Source organism: Oncorhynchus mykiss, chromosome 27, assembly GCF_057628025.1.
Source record: "Oncorhynchus mykiss isolate SJ-2025 chromosome 27, ASM5762802v1, whole genome shotgun sequence".
NCBI classification, from domain to species: domain Eukaryota; kingdom Metazoa; phylum Chordata; class Actinopteri; order Salmoniformes; family Salmonidae; genus Oncorhynchus; species Oncorhynchus mykiss.
In genome coordinates, this window is record NC_143048.1 from 28,293,157 (window position 1) to 28,311,290 (window position 18,134).

The window sequence follows — 18,134 nt, forward strand, 5'->3', positions numbered from 1 at the left end:
GAGAGAGAGAGAGAGAGAGAGGGAGAGAGAAACAGAGAGAGAGAGAGAGGGAGAGAGAGAGACAGAGAGAGAGGGAGGGAGAGAGAGAGAGAGACAGAGAGAGAGAGAGGGAGAGAGAGACAGAGACAGAGAGAGAGAGAGAGAGAGCGAGACAGAGCCAGGGGGGAAAGAGAGAGATTTATAGAATGTGTAAAATAGGATGCTGACTTCTGTAACGGTACATTCAATATTGTGAAACGTATATTGATCCAACCAACTGACCATAGAATAATGTTGTTTCAGGATATATCCACAATATACTCCATATGTTATAAACCATAAGAATGCTCATCAGTACAGTTTAATATTGTAGAATCTTACAGTGGAGGCATATTACCCCTCCCACAAAGACTGTTCCCAGTCACCTGGGGTGGCAGGTAGCCTAGTGGTTAGAGTGTTGGGCCAGTAACCAAAAGGTTGCTAGATCAAATCCCCGAGCTGACAAGGTAAAAAAATCTGTTGTTCTGCCCCTGAACAAGGCAGTTAGCCTACTGTTCCTAGGCTGTCATTGTAAATAAGAATTTGTTCTGGTTAAATAAAAAAAACTGATCAACTGAGCCAATTAGCAGCTAATGCTTGCAGGTTGCTCCTAACTGACTTCTGTGTGAATTTCAGAGGTGTAATCCCATTTCTATAATTACTTCAACAATGCTGAGAGGGGCAGCAGGAAAATGAGAGGGGCTGGGGACAGTCAGGGGATGTATTAATACATGATGAATAATGTGGATATCAGAAAAGGATAATTAATCCTTTAGTACATAGCTGAGAGATGACAGGACTTGCTGGCACAATGACATCCGTCTTGTTAACATGGAGGGAAAAACAGACTGGGGGAATGGATAATGGACCACATCTGATGAATTTCACCAAAATAGAACCAACAGAATTCCTTGGAAAGGAATTGCAAGATTTCATACTGGTATTAATACCCATTCAATGTTTATTTCCTATGTTAGACCAAATAAATACCCTAATTTCCCAAAAATATGCACAAGTAAAGTAAATATCAACCCCAACGTTGATGTGTTTGTTCCTGTTGTACTTCCATGCCAGGAAAACATGAAATAAACCATAGACAATCATTCCATTAAAAAGCACATTGAGACTGATGAAAATCAGGTTGTGTACCGCAACCTGCAAAACATCTATCCATTCATCTCTCCCAGTAGCTGTTGTTCCTGACCTGCTGCTATGTGAACTCAATTACCTTTCCCTCTCTCTGCAAAGATAATATTCACCCAATGACTGCTGTATTAAACTGGAATGGATTTCAAGGTGATATGTCATGTTCAAGTTAGAAATGTTGATGAAACATGCCATCATGGGCAGAAATCATTTCCCTGCACTCATAATGGCAGTCGCAGTGGTCAATCTCACAGGAAGAGAGGTGAGGACGGGGAAGGAAAGAAGGAGAGAGAGATTCCCTCCACTGGCTTCCAGTCAAAGCTCGAGTACACTACAAGACCATGGTTGCCTACAGATCAGCAAGAGGAACTGCACCTCCCTACCATCAGGCTATGCTAAAACCCTACACCATAACCCGAGTATTCGGTTCTGCCACCTCTGGTCTCTTGGCTCTCGCTCAGCCCAGTCCAAGCTCTTCTCTGTCCTGGTACCCCAATGGTGGGACCAGCTTCCCCTTGAAACTATGACAGTGGAGTCCCTGCCCATCTTCCCTGCCCATCTGAAACCCTACCTCTTGAAAATAGTATATTAAATAATCTCACAGCACTCTTCCCCAACCCCTTGCGTGCTCTGAATAAAAGTGATGGTGAATGTAATAGGTTAGAGGTAGGAAGGAATGGTGAACTGTACTGACAGCCTGTTTGGCTTTGGAGATGTCGTCCATCTGCACATGCAAGTCCTCAATCTCCACCTCCATAGATTTACGGGCCTTCACTGCTGCCGCACAAGTAAACTCTGACTCCTCCAGCTGAGAGAGAGGGATAGAGAGAGAGGGAGAGAGATAGAGATTTCATTTCCAATATCGAAATTCTATTGAATTCTTATTGTGATGTTTCTTGACTTTCCCAGTATCTCCGTGGTGTGTCTGTATCTCCGTGGCGTGTCAGTATCTCCGTGGCGTGTCAGTATCTCCGCGGTGTGTCAGTATCTCCATGGTGTATCACTGGGCGAGGGTGCTAGGGGTCGTACCTACCTGGTTTTTGAGCTGGGCAATCTCTCTCTTGCTGGGGGCGTTGTTCTTCATGTGGTCCAGCATGATCTGGGCGTCGGCCAGCAGGGCCTTGGTGCGCTTCAGATCCTTCCTCAGCCTCTTCTCTGTCTCCACGTCTCTGGGGTTCACCTGGGGACAGCAGCAACACAACCAGATTACGACCAGCTCAACATATTACACCACACACTAATCACAGTACCAACAAAAGCCTGCATAATCTGTAACTATCCAGTAGGAGGGTTGACAGCCACAGGACATATAGCTAGTCTGAGTAAAGACGGTCCAAGGTGGACTGGTAGTGGGGTGTCTGACAGTACCTGGTCCTGAGCAGACAGCAGCTTGGTCTCCAGTTCTCTCCTCTCACGTAGGACCTTCTGTTTGTCATTATACTCCTCCTCCAGCTGGACTTCTATCTGCTTCAGCTGACAACACAGGAAAACACTATATGTGACCTAGGAAATGTGATCCAACTGAAAGAGACGTGTTTACATAAGTCATCGTTTATGTTTGTGCTTTGGTGACGAAACCAGCTATTTGTGGCGACTAAAGTCGCACATTGTCACAACTAATCATTTGCCTTTAGAGTCATATAAGGTTGTCGGTGTGTGCTGCCGGTGTGTGCAGTACCTTCTTACTGCAGGACTGTCTGATCTCCTCCACCTCCTCATCTTTACTCTCAATCTCCTTGGAGTGTGTCTGGCGCAGTCTCTCTGTCTCCATCTCCAGACGCAGCTTAGCCTGCACAACACAAAGACAAAGTATATATGAGTGTCATCCTCAGTAGAGTGTGTGTGCGCGCGTCTGCATGTGTGTGTACAAGTGTGTGGGTATCTGTGTGTATATATAACTCTGTACCTGCTCCAGCATCTGTATAGTTCCGGCCTGTTCATCCAGCTCCTCTTCCTGGTCTTTGACCTTGGCCTCCAGGTCACGCATCGTCTTCTTCACCTTGGACAGCGACGCCTCATCCTTGGTCTCCTGGGACGACAGGTCCAGCAGCTCCGCCTCCAGCTGTTCTAACTTCACATTCTGCGCACACATCTCCAGGTCCTTGTCCTATAGGGAGAGAGGACATGCACATTAAAACACACATCTCCAGGTCCTTGTCCTATAGGGAGAGAGGACATACACATTAAAACACACATCTCCAGGTCCTTGTCCTATAGGGAGAGAGGACATGCACATTAAAACACACATCTCCAGGTCCTTGTCCTATAGGGAGAGAGGACATACACATTAAAACACACATCTCCAGGTCCTTGTCCTATAGGGAGAGAGGACATACACATTAAAACACACATCTCCAGGTCCTTGTCCTATAGGGAGAGAGGACATACACATTAAAACACACATCTCCAGGTCCTTGTCCTATAGGGAGAGAGGACATACACATTAAAACACACATCTCCAGGTCCTTGTCCTATAGGGAGAGAGGACATACACATTAAAACACACATCTCCAGGTCCTTGTCCTATAGGGAGAGAGGACATACACATTAAAACACACATCTCCAGGTCCTTGTCCTATAGGGAGAGAGGAGATACACATTAAAACACACATCTCCAGGTCCTTGTCCTATAGGGAGAGAGGAGACACATATCCAGGTCCTTGTCCTATAGGGAGAGAGGAGACACATCTCCAGGTCCTTGTCCTATAGGGAGAGAGGAGACACACATCACCAGGTCCTTGTCCTATATGGAGAGAGGAGACACATTAAAACACACATCTCCAGGTCCTTGTCCTATAGGGAGAGAGGAGATACACATTAAAACACACATCTCCAGGTCCTTGTCCTATAGGGAGAGAGGAGACACACATCTCCAGGTCCTTGTCCTATAGGGAGAGAGGAGACACATCTCCAGGTCCATGTCCTCTAGGGAGAGAGGAGACACACATCTCCAGGTCCTTGTCCTAAAGGGAGAGAGGAGATACACATTAAAACACACATCTCCAGGTCCTCATCCTATAGGGAGAGAGGAGACACACATCTCCAGGTCCTTGTCCTATAGGGAGAGAGGAGACACACATCTCCAGGTCCTTGTCCTATAGGGAGAGAGGAGACACACATCTCCAGGTCCTTGTCCTATAGGGAGAGAGGAGACACACATCTCCAGGTCCTTGTCCTATAGGGAGAGAGGAGACACACATCTCCAGGTCCTTGTCCTATAGGGAGAGAGGAGACACACATCTCCAGGTCGTGGTCTTATAGGGAGAGAGGAGACACACAAGTCCAGGTCCTTGTCCTATAGGGAGAGAGGACATACACATTAAAACACACATCTCCAGGTCCTTGTCCTATAGGGAGAGAGGACATACACATTAAAACACACATCTCCAGGTCCTTGTCCTATAGGGAGAGAGGAGATACACATTAAAACACACATCTCCAGGTCCTTGTCCTATAGGGAGAGAGGAGACACATTTCCAGGTCCTTGTCCTATAGGGAGAGAGGAGACACACATCTCCAGGTCCTTGTCCTATAGGGAGAGAGGAGACACACATCACCAGGTCCTTGTCCTATATGGAGAGAGGAGATACACATTAAAACACACATCTCCAGGTCCTTGTCCTATAGGGAGAGAGGAGATACACATTAAAACACACATCTCCAGGTCCTTGTCCTATAGGGAGAGAGGAGACACACATCTCCAGGTCCTTGTCCTATAGGGAGAGAGGAGACACATCTCCAGGTCCATGTCCTATAGGGAGAGAGGAGACACACATCTCCAGGTCCTTGTCCTAAAGGGAGAGAGGAGATACACATTAAAACACACATCTCCAGGTCCTCATCCTATAGGGAGAGAGGAGACACACATCTCCAGGTCCTTGTCCTATAGGGAGAGAGGAGACACACATCTCCAGGTCCTTGTCCTATAGGGAGAGAGGAGACACACATCTCCAGGTCCTTGTCCTATAGGGAGAGAGGAGACACACATCTCCAGGTCCTTGTCCTATAGGGAGAGAGGAGACACACATCTCCAGGTCCTTGTCCTATAGGGAGAGAGGAGACACACATCTCCAGGTCGTGGTCTTATAGGGAGAGAGGAGACACACAAGTCCAGGTCGTGGTCCTATAGGGAGAGAGGAGACACACATCTCCAGGTCCTTGTCCTATAGGGAGAGAGGAGACACACATCTCCAGGTCCTTGTCCTATAGGGAGAGAGGAGACACACATCTCCAGGTCGTGGTCTTATAGGGAGAGAGGAGACACACAAGTCCAGGTCGTGGTCCTATAGGGAGAGAGGAGACACACATCTCCAGGTCCTTGTCCTATAGGGAGAGAGGAGACACACATCTCCAGGTCCTTGTCCTATAGGGAGAGAGGAGACACACATATCCAGGTCCTTGTCCTATAGGGAGAGAGGAGACACACATCTCCAGGTCCTTGTCCTATAGGGAGAGAGGAGACACATCTCCAGGTCCTTGTCCTATAGGGAGAGAGGAGACACACATCTCCAGGTCCTTGTCCTATATGGAGAGAGGAGACACACATCTCCAGGTCCTTGTCCTATAGGGAGAGAGGAGACACACAAGTCCAGGTCGTGGTCTTATAGGGAGAGAGGAGACACACATCTCCAGGTCCTTGTCCTATAGGGAGAGAGGAGACACACATCTCCAGGTCCTTGTCCGATAGGGAGAGAGGAGACACACATCTCCAGGTCCTTGTCCTATAGGGAGAGAGGAGACACACATCTCCAGGTCCTTGTCCTATAGGGAGAGAGGAGACACACATCTCCAGGTCCTTGTCCTATAGGGAGAGAGGAGACACACATCTCCAGGTCCTTGTCCTATAGGGAGAGAGGAGACACACATCTCCAGGTCCTTGTCCTATAGTGTGGTTCACTTAATGTTTAGTGCAGTGTGAACACTCCAAAAAAAACTCAGACCCCTCAAAAGAGCCCCTGAAGCAAACCGACCTGTGACCATGTCCAGAGGGGGTCTGAGTTCAGTTCGCTTGAATTCCCAAGTCCGGTTCCCTTTTTTAGGGTAATGTAATCAAAAAGCTCCCCAGGTTCGCTTGTCATTATTCCCGCACCACAGACTATCAAGGGCATTAATATAGTTGGTCCCCTTTTCATGCTATTACAGCCTCCACTCTTCTGGGAATGCATTCCACTAGATGTTGGAACATTGCTGTGGGGACTTGCTTCCATTCAGCCACAAGCGCATTAGTGAGGACGTGCGCTGATGTTGGGCGATTAAGCCTGGCTCGCAGTCGGGGTTCCAAGATGTTTGATGGGGTTGAGGTCAGTGCTCTGTGCAGGCCAGTCAAATTCTTCAACACCGATCTCGACAAACCATATCTCAATGGATCTCACTTTGTGCATGGGGGCATTGTCAGGCTGAAACAAGAAAGGCCTTCCCCAAACTGTTGCGACAAAGTTGGAACAACAGAATCGTCTAGAATGTAATTGTATGCTGTAGCACTAAGATTTAAATTCACTGGAACTAAGTGGCCTAGCCCGAACAATGCAAAACAGCCCCAGACCATTATTCCTCCTCCACCAAACTCCCTACAGCTGGCACTACGCATTGGGGCAGGTAGCATTCTCCTGGCATCCACCAAACCCAGATTCATCGGACTGCCAGATGGTGAAGCGCGATTCATCACTCTAGAGAACGTGTTTCCACTGCTCCAGAGTCCAATGTTGGTGAGCTTTACACCACTCCAGCCAATGCTTGGTATTGCGATCTTAGGGTTTTGTGCGGATGCTCGGCCATGGAAACTCACTTCATGAGGCTCCCAACGAACAGTTATTGTGCTGATGTTGCTTCCAGAGGCAGTTTGGAACTCGGTAGTTTTCTGCTAATGAAAAGACTGATGTAGTGAGTGTTGCAACCGAGGATAGACAATTTTTACGCGCTTCAGCACTTGGTGGTCCCGTTCTGGGATCTTGCGTGGCCAACCACTTGGTGGCTGAGCCATTGTTGCTTCTAGATGTTTCCACTTCACAATAACAGTGCTTATAGTTCAACGGGGCAGGTCTAGCAGGGCATACATTTGACGAACTGACTTGTTGGAAAAGTGGCATCCTATGACGGTGCTACGTTGAAAGTCACTGAGCTCTTCAGTACGGGCAATTCTACTGCCAATGTTTGTCTATGGAGATTGCATGGCTGAGTGCTCAATTTTATACACCTGTCAGCAATGGGTGTGGCTAAAATAGCAGAATCCACTAATTTCAAGGCGTGTCCGTCCACATACTTTTGGCAATGTAGTGTATTTGATGAGAATCACATCGAGGACAAAATCAATTCTAGCTCTTAAAGGGGCAGTAGTCTACATTGGGTGTACAATTTTCAATTTCTGCATTATTTAACCTGCAGTTATTCTGCTATTTATTCTCTTACCAATAATATTGACATGTTAATAGTATCTTCTGATTACAATTATTATGTCTCATCTTTTAACTAAATGCAATCTATTAGCTTCCAAAATGTAGGTATATCTAGCTGTCCGATAACACATTCTGATGGAAGGGCTTGTCCTGCACTTTGTAAAAACCCAGAGTGCATTGAGTGAATGTTGGAAAAAGATTTTGGTTCCTTTATAAACATAACAATGTGAATGCAAAGAGGACACAGAACACAAAATAGGTGAAGTGAACTGGCAGAAGAGTTGAGTCCTCATCAAAAGGTAAGGGCAGTGAGAATACAAAGACAACTGAGTTATTTTACCCCAGAGTTCACTTTAAAGAGGACTGAGATCAGTTATTTTAAAGAGGACTATGTGTGAAAACATCCTAAACACACATATCCATGTCCTAAAGGTGTATACACACACAATCATTTTTTTTTTTAAATTGTTCAAATAGCTGTGCTTGATTGAGCTTGCCATGGAGCCACTAGAATAGTCACAACAAGTCTGTCACCTGAGACTTCGGGAAGACTCAAATGCTCAAAGTACTTGAAAGACTTCAAATACTATTTGAATAAATGTTTGGCACACACAGAGATGTGGTAGGCCAGTAGAGTACAGTACCTGCAGTTGCTGTCGTAGGCTAAACACCTCTCCAGTCAGCATGTCCTTCTCTCTGCTCAGCATCTCTCTAATATTCTTCTCCCTCTGAACCTCCTCCTGAGACAGGTTCTGCTCGGAGTCAAACCTGACACACACACAGACATGTTAATGCCCTGTCTGGCTAGACACACACCCTGCCGTGAGTCTCCTATCGACATAGAACAACATACTCGAGTGTTTGTCGTTCTGTTTACTTAGTGAACTAAAGGGGTTAGACAGCAGGGGCCTCTAACCAGCACAGCGAAGTTTAGAGACCACACAGTGTGTCTGTGTGTGTGTGTATATGTTTCTCCCCCCTGAGTTCCAGGAGACGTCCATGGTGAAAAAGTCTCTGGTCAGCAGGCTGGAAGCCAAGTGTGTACACATACGCACACCAAACATTTGCAGTGTGGTTGCGGCATCCCAGTAAGTTTCATAGACTTTACTGATCTCCTTGATTCATTTGTATTATAAACTGGGTGTTTTGAGCCCTGAATGATGACAGCAGTGATATATCAGACCTTTACAGTTCTAATTACGTTGGAAACCAGTTTAATAGCAATAAGGCACCTCAGGGGTTTGTGATATATGGCCAATATACCACGGCTAAGAGCTGTATCCAGGCACTCCACTTTGCATCATGCTTAAGAACAGCCCTTAGCCGTGGTATATTGACCATATATCACACCTCCTCGGGCCTTATTGCTTAATTATATCTAGCCTACTGTGCTTCAGTGTGACATCACTCAGTGACCATTACCACAGGGAGAGCGAGAGAAAGAAACAAAGAGAGAGCGAGAGTGAGAGTGAGAGCGAGAGAGACAGACAGACAGACATACAGACAGACAGACAGAGAGAGAACAGGGGAGAGAGAGATTGAGAGAGTACTGTGGTGTTTTACCCAGGGCTTTAAAATATTTAAAGTTACAGTGAAGATCTAAGGTAGTGAGCTCTGGTTTCTTCTTCAGGTCACAGTGAGGGTGAGTGTATGAGTAATATCAGGCTGTAGTTGCAGATCTGAACGTACTGTATGAGTGTGTGTGTGACGCACACCTGTGTGTAGGTGAGTGTGTCTGTATCATAGACTCAGATAGACATCGCATCATTGCATTTGTCCTATTATGGCGTCAAGGAAAGCACAGGCAGCGCCATTCAGGACATCTTCATTTTGAAGTAGACCATTTTCTTTTTCTTCTACGGAGTTGGTAAACAAACTGAAAGGGCGCATACTGCCACCTGGAGTGTGTTGTTTGAACAGGTATAAATCCAAGGTTGGCGATTTACTGCCAACTGCAGTTAAGGAAAGTTTAATTCATTGGCTGATCCCTCCTGATGACCTGGATGGAATTATGTGATCCTTTCTTAACCCATTGGAAGTCCTACGCAGTTGATTACTTCAAAATGGTGAAAGTCCTCAATGGCGCTGCCCGTGCTAAAACAGACTTTTGAGTACTATAGTCCTCTATCTATTTCTATGGTCTGTGTGCACGTGTGTTTGTCGCCCTACAGAGTGTGTGCGGTATGAACTGAACTCACTTCCTCTGTTTCTTCTCCAGGTCATGGTTGCGGCTCTGCTGGCCTTCCAGGTGTAGCTTGGTGTCCTGTAGCTCAGCCGTCAATCTCTGACACTTCTTCTTCAGCTGCTGGGCCGTACGCTGCACCTCCTCACTGTCTGCCTGGAGGTCACTCAGCTGGAGGGGGACGGAGAGAGATAGAGAGAGAGATTGTAACATTTAAAATATTTTTTCAAAATAAGCAGAGGCATGAAATAGGTCAAAGCATCTGTTAGCTTCTGTCAAGCTGTCTGTCTGAGTGGCCGACCAGGTGAGAGAAAGAAAAGACTAGTTATTGCTTCACTGCTCCTTTTACGTCTCACTGAGTGAGCGCTCGGGGAGTGTAAAGCTTTATTTGACGTTTTATGGGAAAGCTCAGAGGAGTTGTCAAAAACAGAGAAAGGGGCTGAGAAAAAGACAGAAAGAAAAGCCAGACAGAGTTGGACAAAGACAGGGATGGGCAGATTCCTTTCCTCATTGCTGGGCAGGTGAGAGAAAAGGAGAGACAGACAGACCCACCAAGAGCAGTAGTCAACTACATCTTGACAACTCAGGAAGGAATGAAGGATATGAGAAGTATTTCAGCCTGTGTGCGTGTGTAAATGAGGTAGGTGTAAATACTAACGTGCAAGTGTGTGTAAGCAGGGGGAGGTTGAGTTAGAAGTGTGTGTGTCCTACGCTGCCTTACCCTCCTCTCCAGCTGTCAGAAGTGTGTGTGTCCTACGCTGCCTTACCCTCCTCTCCAGCTGTCAGAAGTGTGTGTGTCCTACGCTGCCTTACCCTCCTCTCCAGCTGTCAGAAGTGTGTATGTCCTACGCTGCTTAACCTCCTCTCCAGCTGTCAGAAGTGTGTGTGTCCTACGCTGCTTACCCTCCTCTCCAGCTGTCAGAAGTGTGTATGTCCTACGCTGCTTACCCTCCTCTCCAGCTGTCAGAAGTGTGTATGTCCTACGCTGCTTACCCTCCTCTCCAGCTGTCAGAAGTGTGTATGTCCTACGCTGCTTAACCTCCTCTAGAGCTGTCAGAAGTGTGTATGTCCTACGCTGCTTAACCTCCTCTCCAGCTGTCAGAAGTGTGTATGTCCTACGCTGCTTAACCTCCTCTCCAGCTGTCAGAAGTGTGTGTGTCCTACGCTGCTTAACCTCCTCTCCAGCTGTCAGAAGTGTGTATGTCCTACGCTGCTTACCCTCCTCTCCAGCTGTCAGAAGTGTGTATGTCCTACGCTGCTTACCCTCCTCTCCAGCTGTCAGAAGTGTGTATGTCCTACGCTGCTTAACCTCCTCTAGAGCTGTCAGAAGTGTGTGTGTCCGATGCTGCCTTACCCTCCTCTCCAGCTGTCAGAAGTGTGTATGTCCTACGCTGCCTTACCCTCCTCTCCAGCTGTCAGAAGTGTGTGTGTCCTACGCTGCCTTACTCTCCTCTCCAGCTGTCAGAAGTGTGTGTGTCCTACGCTGCCTTACTCTCCTCTCCAGCTGTCAGAAGTGTGTGTGTCCTACGCTCCTTACTCTCCTCTCCAGCTGTCAGAAGTGTGTGTGTCCTACGCTGCCTTACTCTCCTCTCCAGCTGTCAGAAGTGTGTGTGTCCTACGCTGCCTTACCCTCCTCTCCAGCTGTCAGAAGTGTGTGTGTCCAATGCTGCCTTTACCCTCCTCTCCAGCTGTCAGAAGTGTGTGTGTCCGATGCTGCCTTACCCTCCTCTCCAGCTGTCAGAAGTGTGTGTGTCCGATGCTGCCTTACCCTCCTCTCCAGCTGTCAGAAGTGTGTATGTCCTACGCTGCCTTACCCTCCTCTCCAGCTGTTAGAAGTGTGTGTGTCCGATGCTGCCTTACCCTCCTCTCCAGCTGTCAGAAGTGTGTATGTCCTACGCTGCCTTACCCTCCTCTAGAGCTGTCAGAAGTGTGTGTGTCCGATGCGGCCTTACCCTCCTCTCCAGCTGTCGTTTGTTTTGCTGCTCCATCTCCAGCTTGTCATCAAACTCCTGCTGGAGCCTCTTCTTGGTGAACTCGATCTCTCTGATGGCTCTCTCATACTTCAGTCTCCACTCCCCCCCTAACAGACACAACATGATACAGCACAGTTAGCATACAGGTCATGGACAGCACTACAAGAACCACACCAGTTCACAATTCAATCACAGGAGGTTGGTGGCCACCTTAATTGGGGAGGACAGGCTTGTGGTAATGGCTGGAGCAGAATGGTATCAAACACATGGTTTCCATCCACTCTGTTCCAGCCATTATTATGAGCTGTCCTCCCCTCAGCAACCTCCACTGCATTCAATATGTCTTCAAATAGAACTAAGTAGAAATTGAATAGCCAGTTTGAAAGGAAGTCTGTTTGACCATGGAAGGGGTTTGCATGAGTCAGGAGGTAATGTATCAAACTGTATTGAAGCCATATTAGAGTCGGTACAGTACTGTTATGGCCTGTACATGTACAGAATGTACTAAAGTATGTGACACCCCTTCAAATGAGTGGATTTGGCTACTTCAGCCACACCCGTTGCTGAAAGGTGTACAAAATCAGGCACACAGCCATGCAATCTCCATAGACAAACATTAGCAGTAGAATGGCCCGTACTGAAGAGCTCATTGACGTTCAACGTGGCACTGTCATACAGCCACACAAGCTCACAGAATGTGACAGCCGAGTGCTGAAGTGAGTAAAAATAGTCTGTCCTCGGTTGCAACACTCACTACCGAGTTCCAAACTGCCCCTGGAAGCAACGTCAGCACAAAAACTGATGTCGGGAGATTCATGAAATGGGTTTCCATGGCCGAGCAGCAGCACACAACCCTAAGATCACCATGTGCAATGCCAAGCGTTGGCTGGAGAGGTGTAAAGCTCGCCGCCATTGGACACTGGAGCAGTGGAAACGCGTTCTCTAGAGTGATGAATCACGCTTCACCATCTGGCAGTCCGACAAATGAATCTGGGTTTGGCAGATGCCAGGTATGCCAGCAATATTCCAACATCTAGTGGAAAGCATTCCCAGAAGAGTGGAGGCTGTTATAGCAGCAAAGGGGGACCAACTCCATATTCATGTCCATGATTTTGGAATGAGATGTTCGACAAGCAGGTGTCCACATACTTTTGGTCATGTAGTGTCTCTTAAACAGGGTTGTCTATTCCACTTAAAATGAGGGGTGTTGAAAATTAAAAACAAAACACTGACACAAAATCTATTCTACATTCAGAATAGCCAAACAAAGACTGCATTCGCAGTCTAGCTGGAAGTCTGTTCGGCATGCAGTCGAATATAATTTGAGGACGCCTGCTGTCTTTTATAATCCATTTATACAAACCTTTTGTCTCCTCATTGATTTCAGGCAGCCACATCAGTCTACAGGGTGGTCAGCTTGATTCCACCAACCAGAAACAGCCTACTTCCATCCTGATCTTGGGGTCTACCTTTGTGTGCTGGTTTTCATGGTGTTAAGTTGTCACCATGGCAACAGTGTGTGTGGTTTGGTTTTACTATCCTTGTGAGTCCCCACAAGGATATTACAACAAGGAAAATTCAGACAAGTGGGGTCATTTTGCCAGTCCCCACAAGCAAAAAGGCTATTTTAGGCTTAGGGGTTAGGTTTAGGGTTGCAATTAGGGTTAGAATTAAGGTTGGGTTAGGAGTTAGATTTAGGAGTTAGGTTTAGTTTTAGGGGTTAAGGTTAGGTTAAGGGTTATGTTTAGGGTTAAGGAAAATAAGATTTTAAATGGAAATAAATGTTTTGGTCCCCACAAGGATAGTAAAACAAGCAAGTGTGTGTGCCGCTGACCTGTGTCGTCGTCGTCCATCTCTCCGTTGAGCTCGGAGGCTCTGAGGAGTCTGGTCTCCATCACCTCCATCTCCATAGAGTCCATAGACTTCTTCATCGAGTCAAACTTAGTCTGGGGAGAGAACCACAGGCCATGCATTAATACACAAACACATTATACCAAGACAGAGATAGAAATACTAACAGATAGGCCTCACATTGCTCTCACACGCACACTTCCTCTAAATGACACAATCGCTCATTTCTAGAAGCGAGGTCATTTGTACCCAGCCCAGCCCATCAGCATGTGCAATCTGAACAGTCAGTGGAAAAATCTATCCCAGCTAGTTGGAACACCCGGAAAAAAAACATCATGTCAAATGTCAAATAGAAAACTAAAGTCTGGGGGAGGCAGGGTCAACAATCTGATCACACCATTAGGTTTCAGCCAACAGAACTGGCAAGGTCGTCATTGCAAATCAGAATCGGTTTTCCATTTACCTATCTGGTTCAAATAATGGGTTGAGTGAAATAATTGTGTACATCCTACAACAGTTAAGGATGTGTAATTTCTCCTTGGCTGTGTTTACCTGCAGGTCCTTCATGTCTTTCTCCAGTCTCAGTCTCTCTGAGGTCTCAGACTCCAGCAGCTGAGAGGCCGACTCTCCTGTGTTCCTCTCGTCTGCCAGCTCCGACGACAGCTCTGTGATCTGGCATACACACAATCACAATTAGCAAGAGGGTTACACATGCACCCGGTCTTATGCATATAGTGCAATACAGTTCAACTTCATGACATACTTACAACCTTCATCTGTTCATCCTTTATTTATAGAGACAGAGCTGCTGGTACAATGTCTCTTATATTAGTCTGCAGCGCAGTGTGTGTGTGTGTGTGTGTGTATGTGTACCCGGCTCTCCAGGCGGTCACTGTTGAGTCTCAGCTCGTTCCTCTCCTTCTCCACCTTCTCCAGCCTCCCTTTCAGCTGCTGGATCTCCTCCTGGGAACAGATAGACAGAACGAGAGAGGGAGGGGGAAGAGGGAAAACGTATTACAGTATTAGAGGGAGCTAAATCTGTATAGTCTATAAAGCAAGGGGAGGGAATCAAATGCAGGGGAGTAATCATTACTCCAAACAGTTGCAAAATATTACATTTTGCAATGAAAACTAGCATTTCTATTGGACAGATTCAGTTAGGTTTGCTGTTTGCTGAACCTGTCCAATATAAACGCTAGTTTCCATCCCTGTTTGGCGTAATGATGCACCCCTGATCAACAGTAGATGGAGGGTGTGTACAGTTTGTGTACTCACGTCTTTGCCACGTATCTGCTCCTCTGTGAGCTGGACCTCTATAAGGGGGCGTACTGTGGTGAACACCTTCCACCAGGCCCAGCCCTTCACGCCCTTGTTCTTCTTGATGTTCTTCTGGATACAGCGGATGGCCAGGTCCTGGATCTGAAACGCACGCAGAGGAGCAGAGGGTTCTTACAACGAAGGAACCTGTGTGTGTGTGTGTGTGTTTGTGTCTGCAGTTGTCTGCCAACATGTAGGATTCTTCAAGTTCTTTGACATGGATATAAATATGTATCACAAATAAGTATCAAATTTGTAACTTTTGATAAAGAAAATAAAAAATGCCATTGCTTAGGGTCATTGTCTACTGGCACGTTAACAGGCACTTGCATCAAGTGTGACAATTTGGGCGAGCTAGAATCAAGACATTGAAAAGATCTTCTGGGTTTAAGAGCTGAGACAGAGCTCTTCAGAGAATTCAAATCAAACATCAATAACACTTTGGCAGCCTGTTAAAAAGGCATTAGGAGGAGCTACATGCTCCAGCTACATGGGCATCTCCAATAAACCACCCATTATCTGGCAACCCAATTAGAGCAGCACAATGCAACCGCATCCAATGGGGTTGCCATGACAGAACACGATACGTATTTGTCACGCCATGAGAGCACCTAAATGCCTCTTAGCCATCCTAGTCACTGACTGAACAGGCATACAGGTTATGCCCCCTAAAGTTTGTTTGTCATGCTTAGACCTAAACAAGTTTAACAAATCCTGTGTAGACTCAATAAGGGGGGGGGGTCCCATTGAAAATGTCAGTGTTGATCTTTCTGTTACTCAGCCATACAGAGAGCTCATCTACACCACTAGAGGGATTTAGACTTAGATCTTGCAGCCTTCGTTTAGAAATAGGATCTGTCTATGTCAAACAGGTATTGATGGTCTTAGAGAGACACAGGAACAGAATGTATTCCTATCTCTTTGTCTCACTCTCCATTTTTACTCTGACTTTTGCCTCCCCTTTTACAGAGCTCCTTTTGAGTGTCTGTGCAGCTACATGGCCTTTGCTGAGCACACAGGGCTATAGATGTAACGGATGCATGCTCTGACACACACCTGTTCCCAGTCGGGGAAGAAGCTTTGTCTTAAGGCAACCATTTAATTAGACACTATGGGCCGAGTGGCTGAAGGAGGAATCACCAATGTTCTGCTTTGCCATGCCGTCGCTAGTTCATTCCACAACATGTCAAAGAGAGAGCAGACTGTGGGCTTCAAACGCCACGCCGGATCCCTTCTATTCATCTATTCCCCCATGGTGAAGCACCGTTTCCGAGCAGCGGCACTCTTTCCCTCGCTCTTTTCTCTCATGCTTTCTCCGCCTCTTTCTCTCCCTCTCTTTCTCCCTCAAAGCGCTTTGAAAACAAAATCCCTGTGAGGGTTTGGCTCAGGCCGGGAGGACTTCAAGGTGTGGGGAGCCCCCCGGAGCAATCAAACAGACAGAGAGAGAAACAAACTAATATATATTTTTTGGCAGAGGGGATGTCAGTGTTCAGACGAGGAAGTCAACACTTGCATGGTCATGTCTTGTGTCTGAGAAATATAGGCCAAAAGCTCAAGTGTAACACCCTGCACTGCCTTGTAATCAAATGCGAGTCTGCATGCTTAGCTTTCAATGCTGGAGAACATTTTCCTGTAAATATCAAACCAGCGTACCTCGATACGACACAAGCCTCAGATATTCACCAGTACCACTCTCCTCAACACACATTTTCCTGTAAATATCAAACCAGCGTACCTCGATACGACACAAGCCTCAGATATTCACCAGTACCACTCTCCTCAACACACATTTTCCTGTAAATATCAAACCAGCGTACCAAAGATACGACACAAGCCTCAGATATTCACCAGTACCACTCTCCTCAACACACATTTTCCTGTAAATATCAAACCAGCGTACCAAAGATACGACACAAGCCTCAGATATTCACCAGTACCACTCTCCTCAACACACATTTTCCTGTAAATATCAAACCAGCGTACCTCGATACGACACAAGCCTCAGATATTCACCAGTACCACTCTCCTCAACACACATTTTCCTGTAAATATCAAACCAGCGTACCAAAGATACGACACAAGCCTCAGATATTCACCAGTACCACTCTCCTCAACACACATTTTCCTGTAAATATCAAACCAGCGTACCTCGATACGACACAAGCCTCAGATATTCACCAGTACCACTCTCCTCAACACACATTTTCCTGTAAATATCAAACCAGCGTACCTCGATACGACACAAGCCTCAGATATTCACCAGTACCACTCTCCTCAACACACATTTTCCTGTAAATATCAAACCAGCGTACCAAAGATACGACACAAGCCTCAGATATTCACCAGTACCACTCTCCTCAACACACATTTTCCTGTAAATATCAAACCAGCGTACCAAAGATACGACACAAGCCTCAGATATTCACCAGTACCACTCTCCTCAACACACATTTTCCTGTAAATATCAAACCAGCGTACCAAAGATACGACACAAGCCTCAGATATTCACCAGTACCACTCTCCTCAACACACATTTTCCTCTTAAACATGCTTCAACATGATCCGGCGAAGCCAAGGGCTTCTTAGCTGGAATGGTGCAAAGTCTTCACCGTGTGTGTAAATAGATACTTCATCGTTGAGTTCAACTTTAAATAAAACAATATTCAACTTACTCTTCCTGTCTCAACTTCCTGAGAATCAGATGATCAAAATTAAAACACATTGAACTAAATGTAACCAGTCCAACATCTGGACACACCTACTCATTCAAGGGTTTTTCTTAAATTTTTACTATTTTCTATATTGTAGAATAATAGTGAAGACATCAAAACTATGAAATAGCACATATGGAATCTTTGCACACTCTTGGAATTCTCTCAACCAGCTTCTGGAATGCTTTTCCAACAGTCTTGAAGTAGTTTCCACATATTCTAAGCACTTGTTGGCTGCTTTTCCTTCACTCTGCGGTCCAACTCATCCCAAACCATCTCAATTGGGTTGAGATTGGCTGATAGCCCTTACACAGCCTGGAGGTGTGTTGGGTCATTATCCTGTTGAAAAACAAATAATAGTCCCACTAAGCGCAAACCAGATTGGAGATCATATCGCTGCAGAATGCCTTGTACTTTAGAGTAGGTGTGTCCAAACTTTTGACTGGTAATGTACCTTTCATAACTGCTGGAGGGTAGGGTACTGTACTGTACACAGAAACACATTGTAAAGCAGAGCTTTGGCTCACAAAAGCCTTCTGATAAG

The 18,134-nt window shown here is 46.2% G+C and overlaps 1 protein-coding gene across 23 annotated transcripts in view; it reads right to left on the minus strand.

Moving 5' to 3' along the window:
- The window catches only part of LOC110507883 (unconventional myosin-XVIIIa), a 168,947-nt gene that overhangs the window by 26,133 nt on the left and 124,680 nt on the right, over positions 1-18,134 (minus strand). For all 23 annotated transcript variants that reach the window (XM_090223797.1, XM_090223786.1, XM_090223796.1 and 20 more), the window contains 12 exons: positions 14,838-14,981; positions 14,436-14,525; positions 14,115-14,234; positions 13,546-13,657; positions 11,691-11,818; positions 9,755-9,909; positions 8,201-8,324; positions 3,071-3,271; positions 2,843-2,953; positions 2,533-2,637; positions 2,198-2,344; positions 1,859-1,972 (listed from right to left, as the gene is read on the minus strand). In XM_090223797.1, the coding sequence (XP_090079923.1) occupies positions 1,859-1,972; positions 2,198-2,344; positions 2,533-2,637; positions 2,843-2,953; positions 3,071-3,271; positions 8,201-8,324; positions 9,755-9,909; positions 11,691-11,818; positions 13,546-13,657; positions 14,115-14,234; positions 14,436-14,525; positions 14,838-14,981 (1,551 nt within the window). The remainder of the gene's footprint in view (positions 1-1,858; positions 1,973-2,197; positions 2,345-2,532; positions 2,638-2,842; positions 2,954-3,070; positions 3,272-8,200; positions 8,325-9,754; positions 9,910-11,690; positions 11,819-13,545; positions 13,658-14,114; positions 14,235-14,435; positions 14,526-14,837; positions 14,982-18,134) is intronic.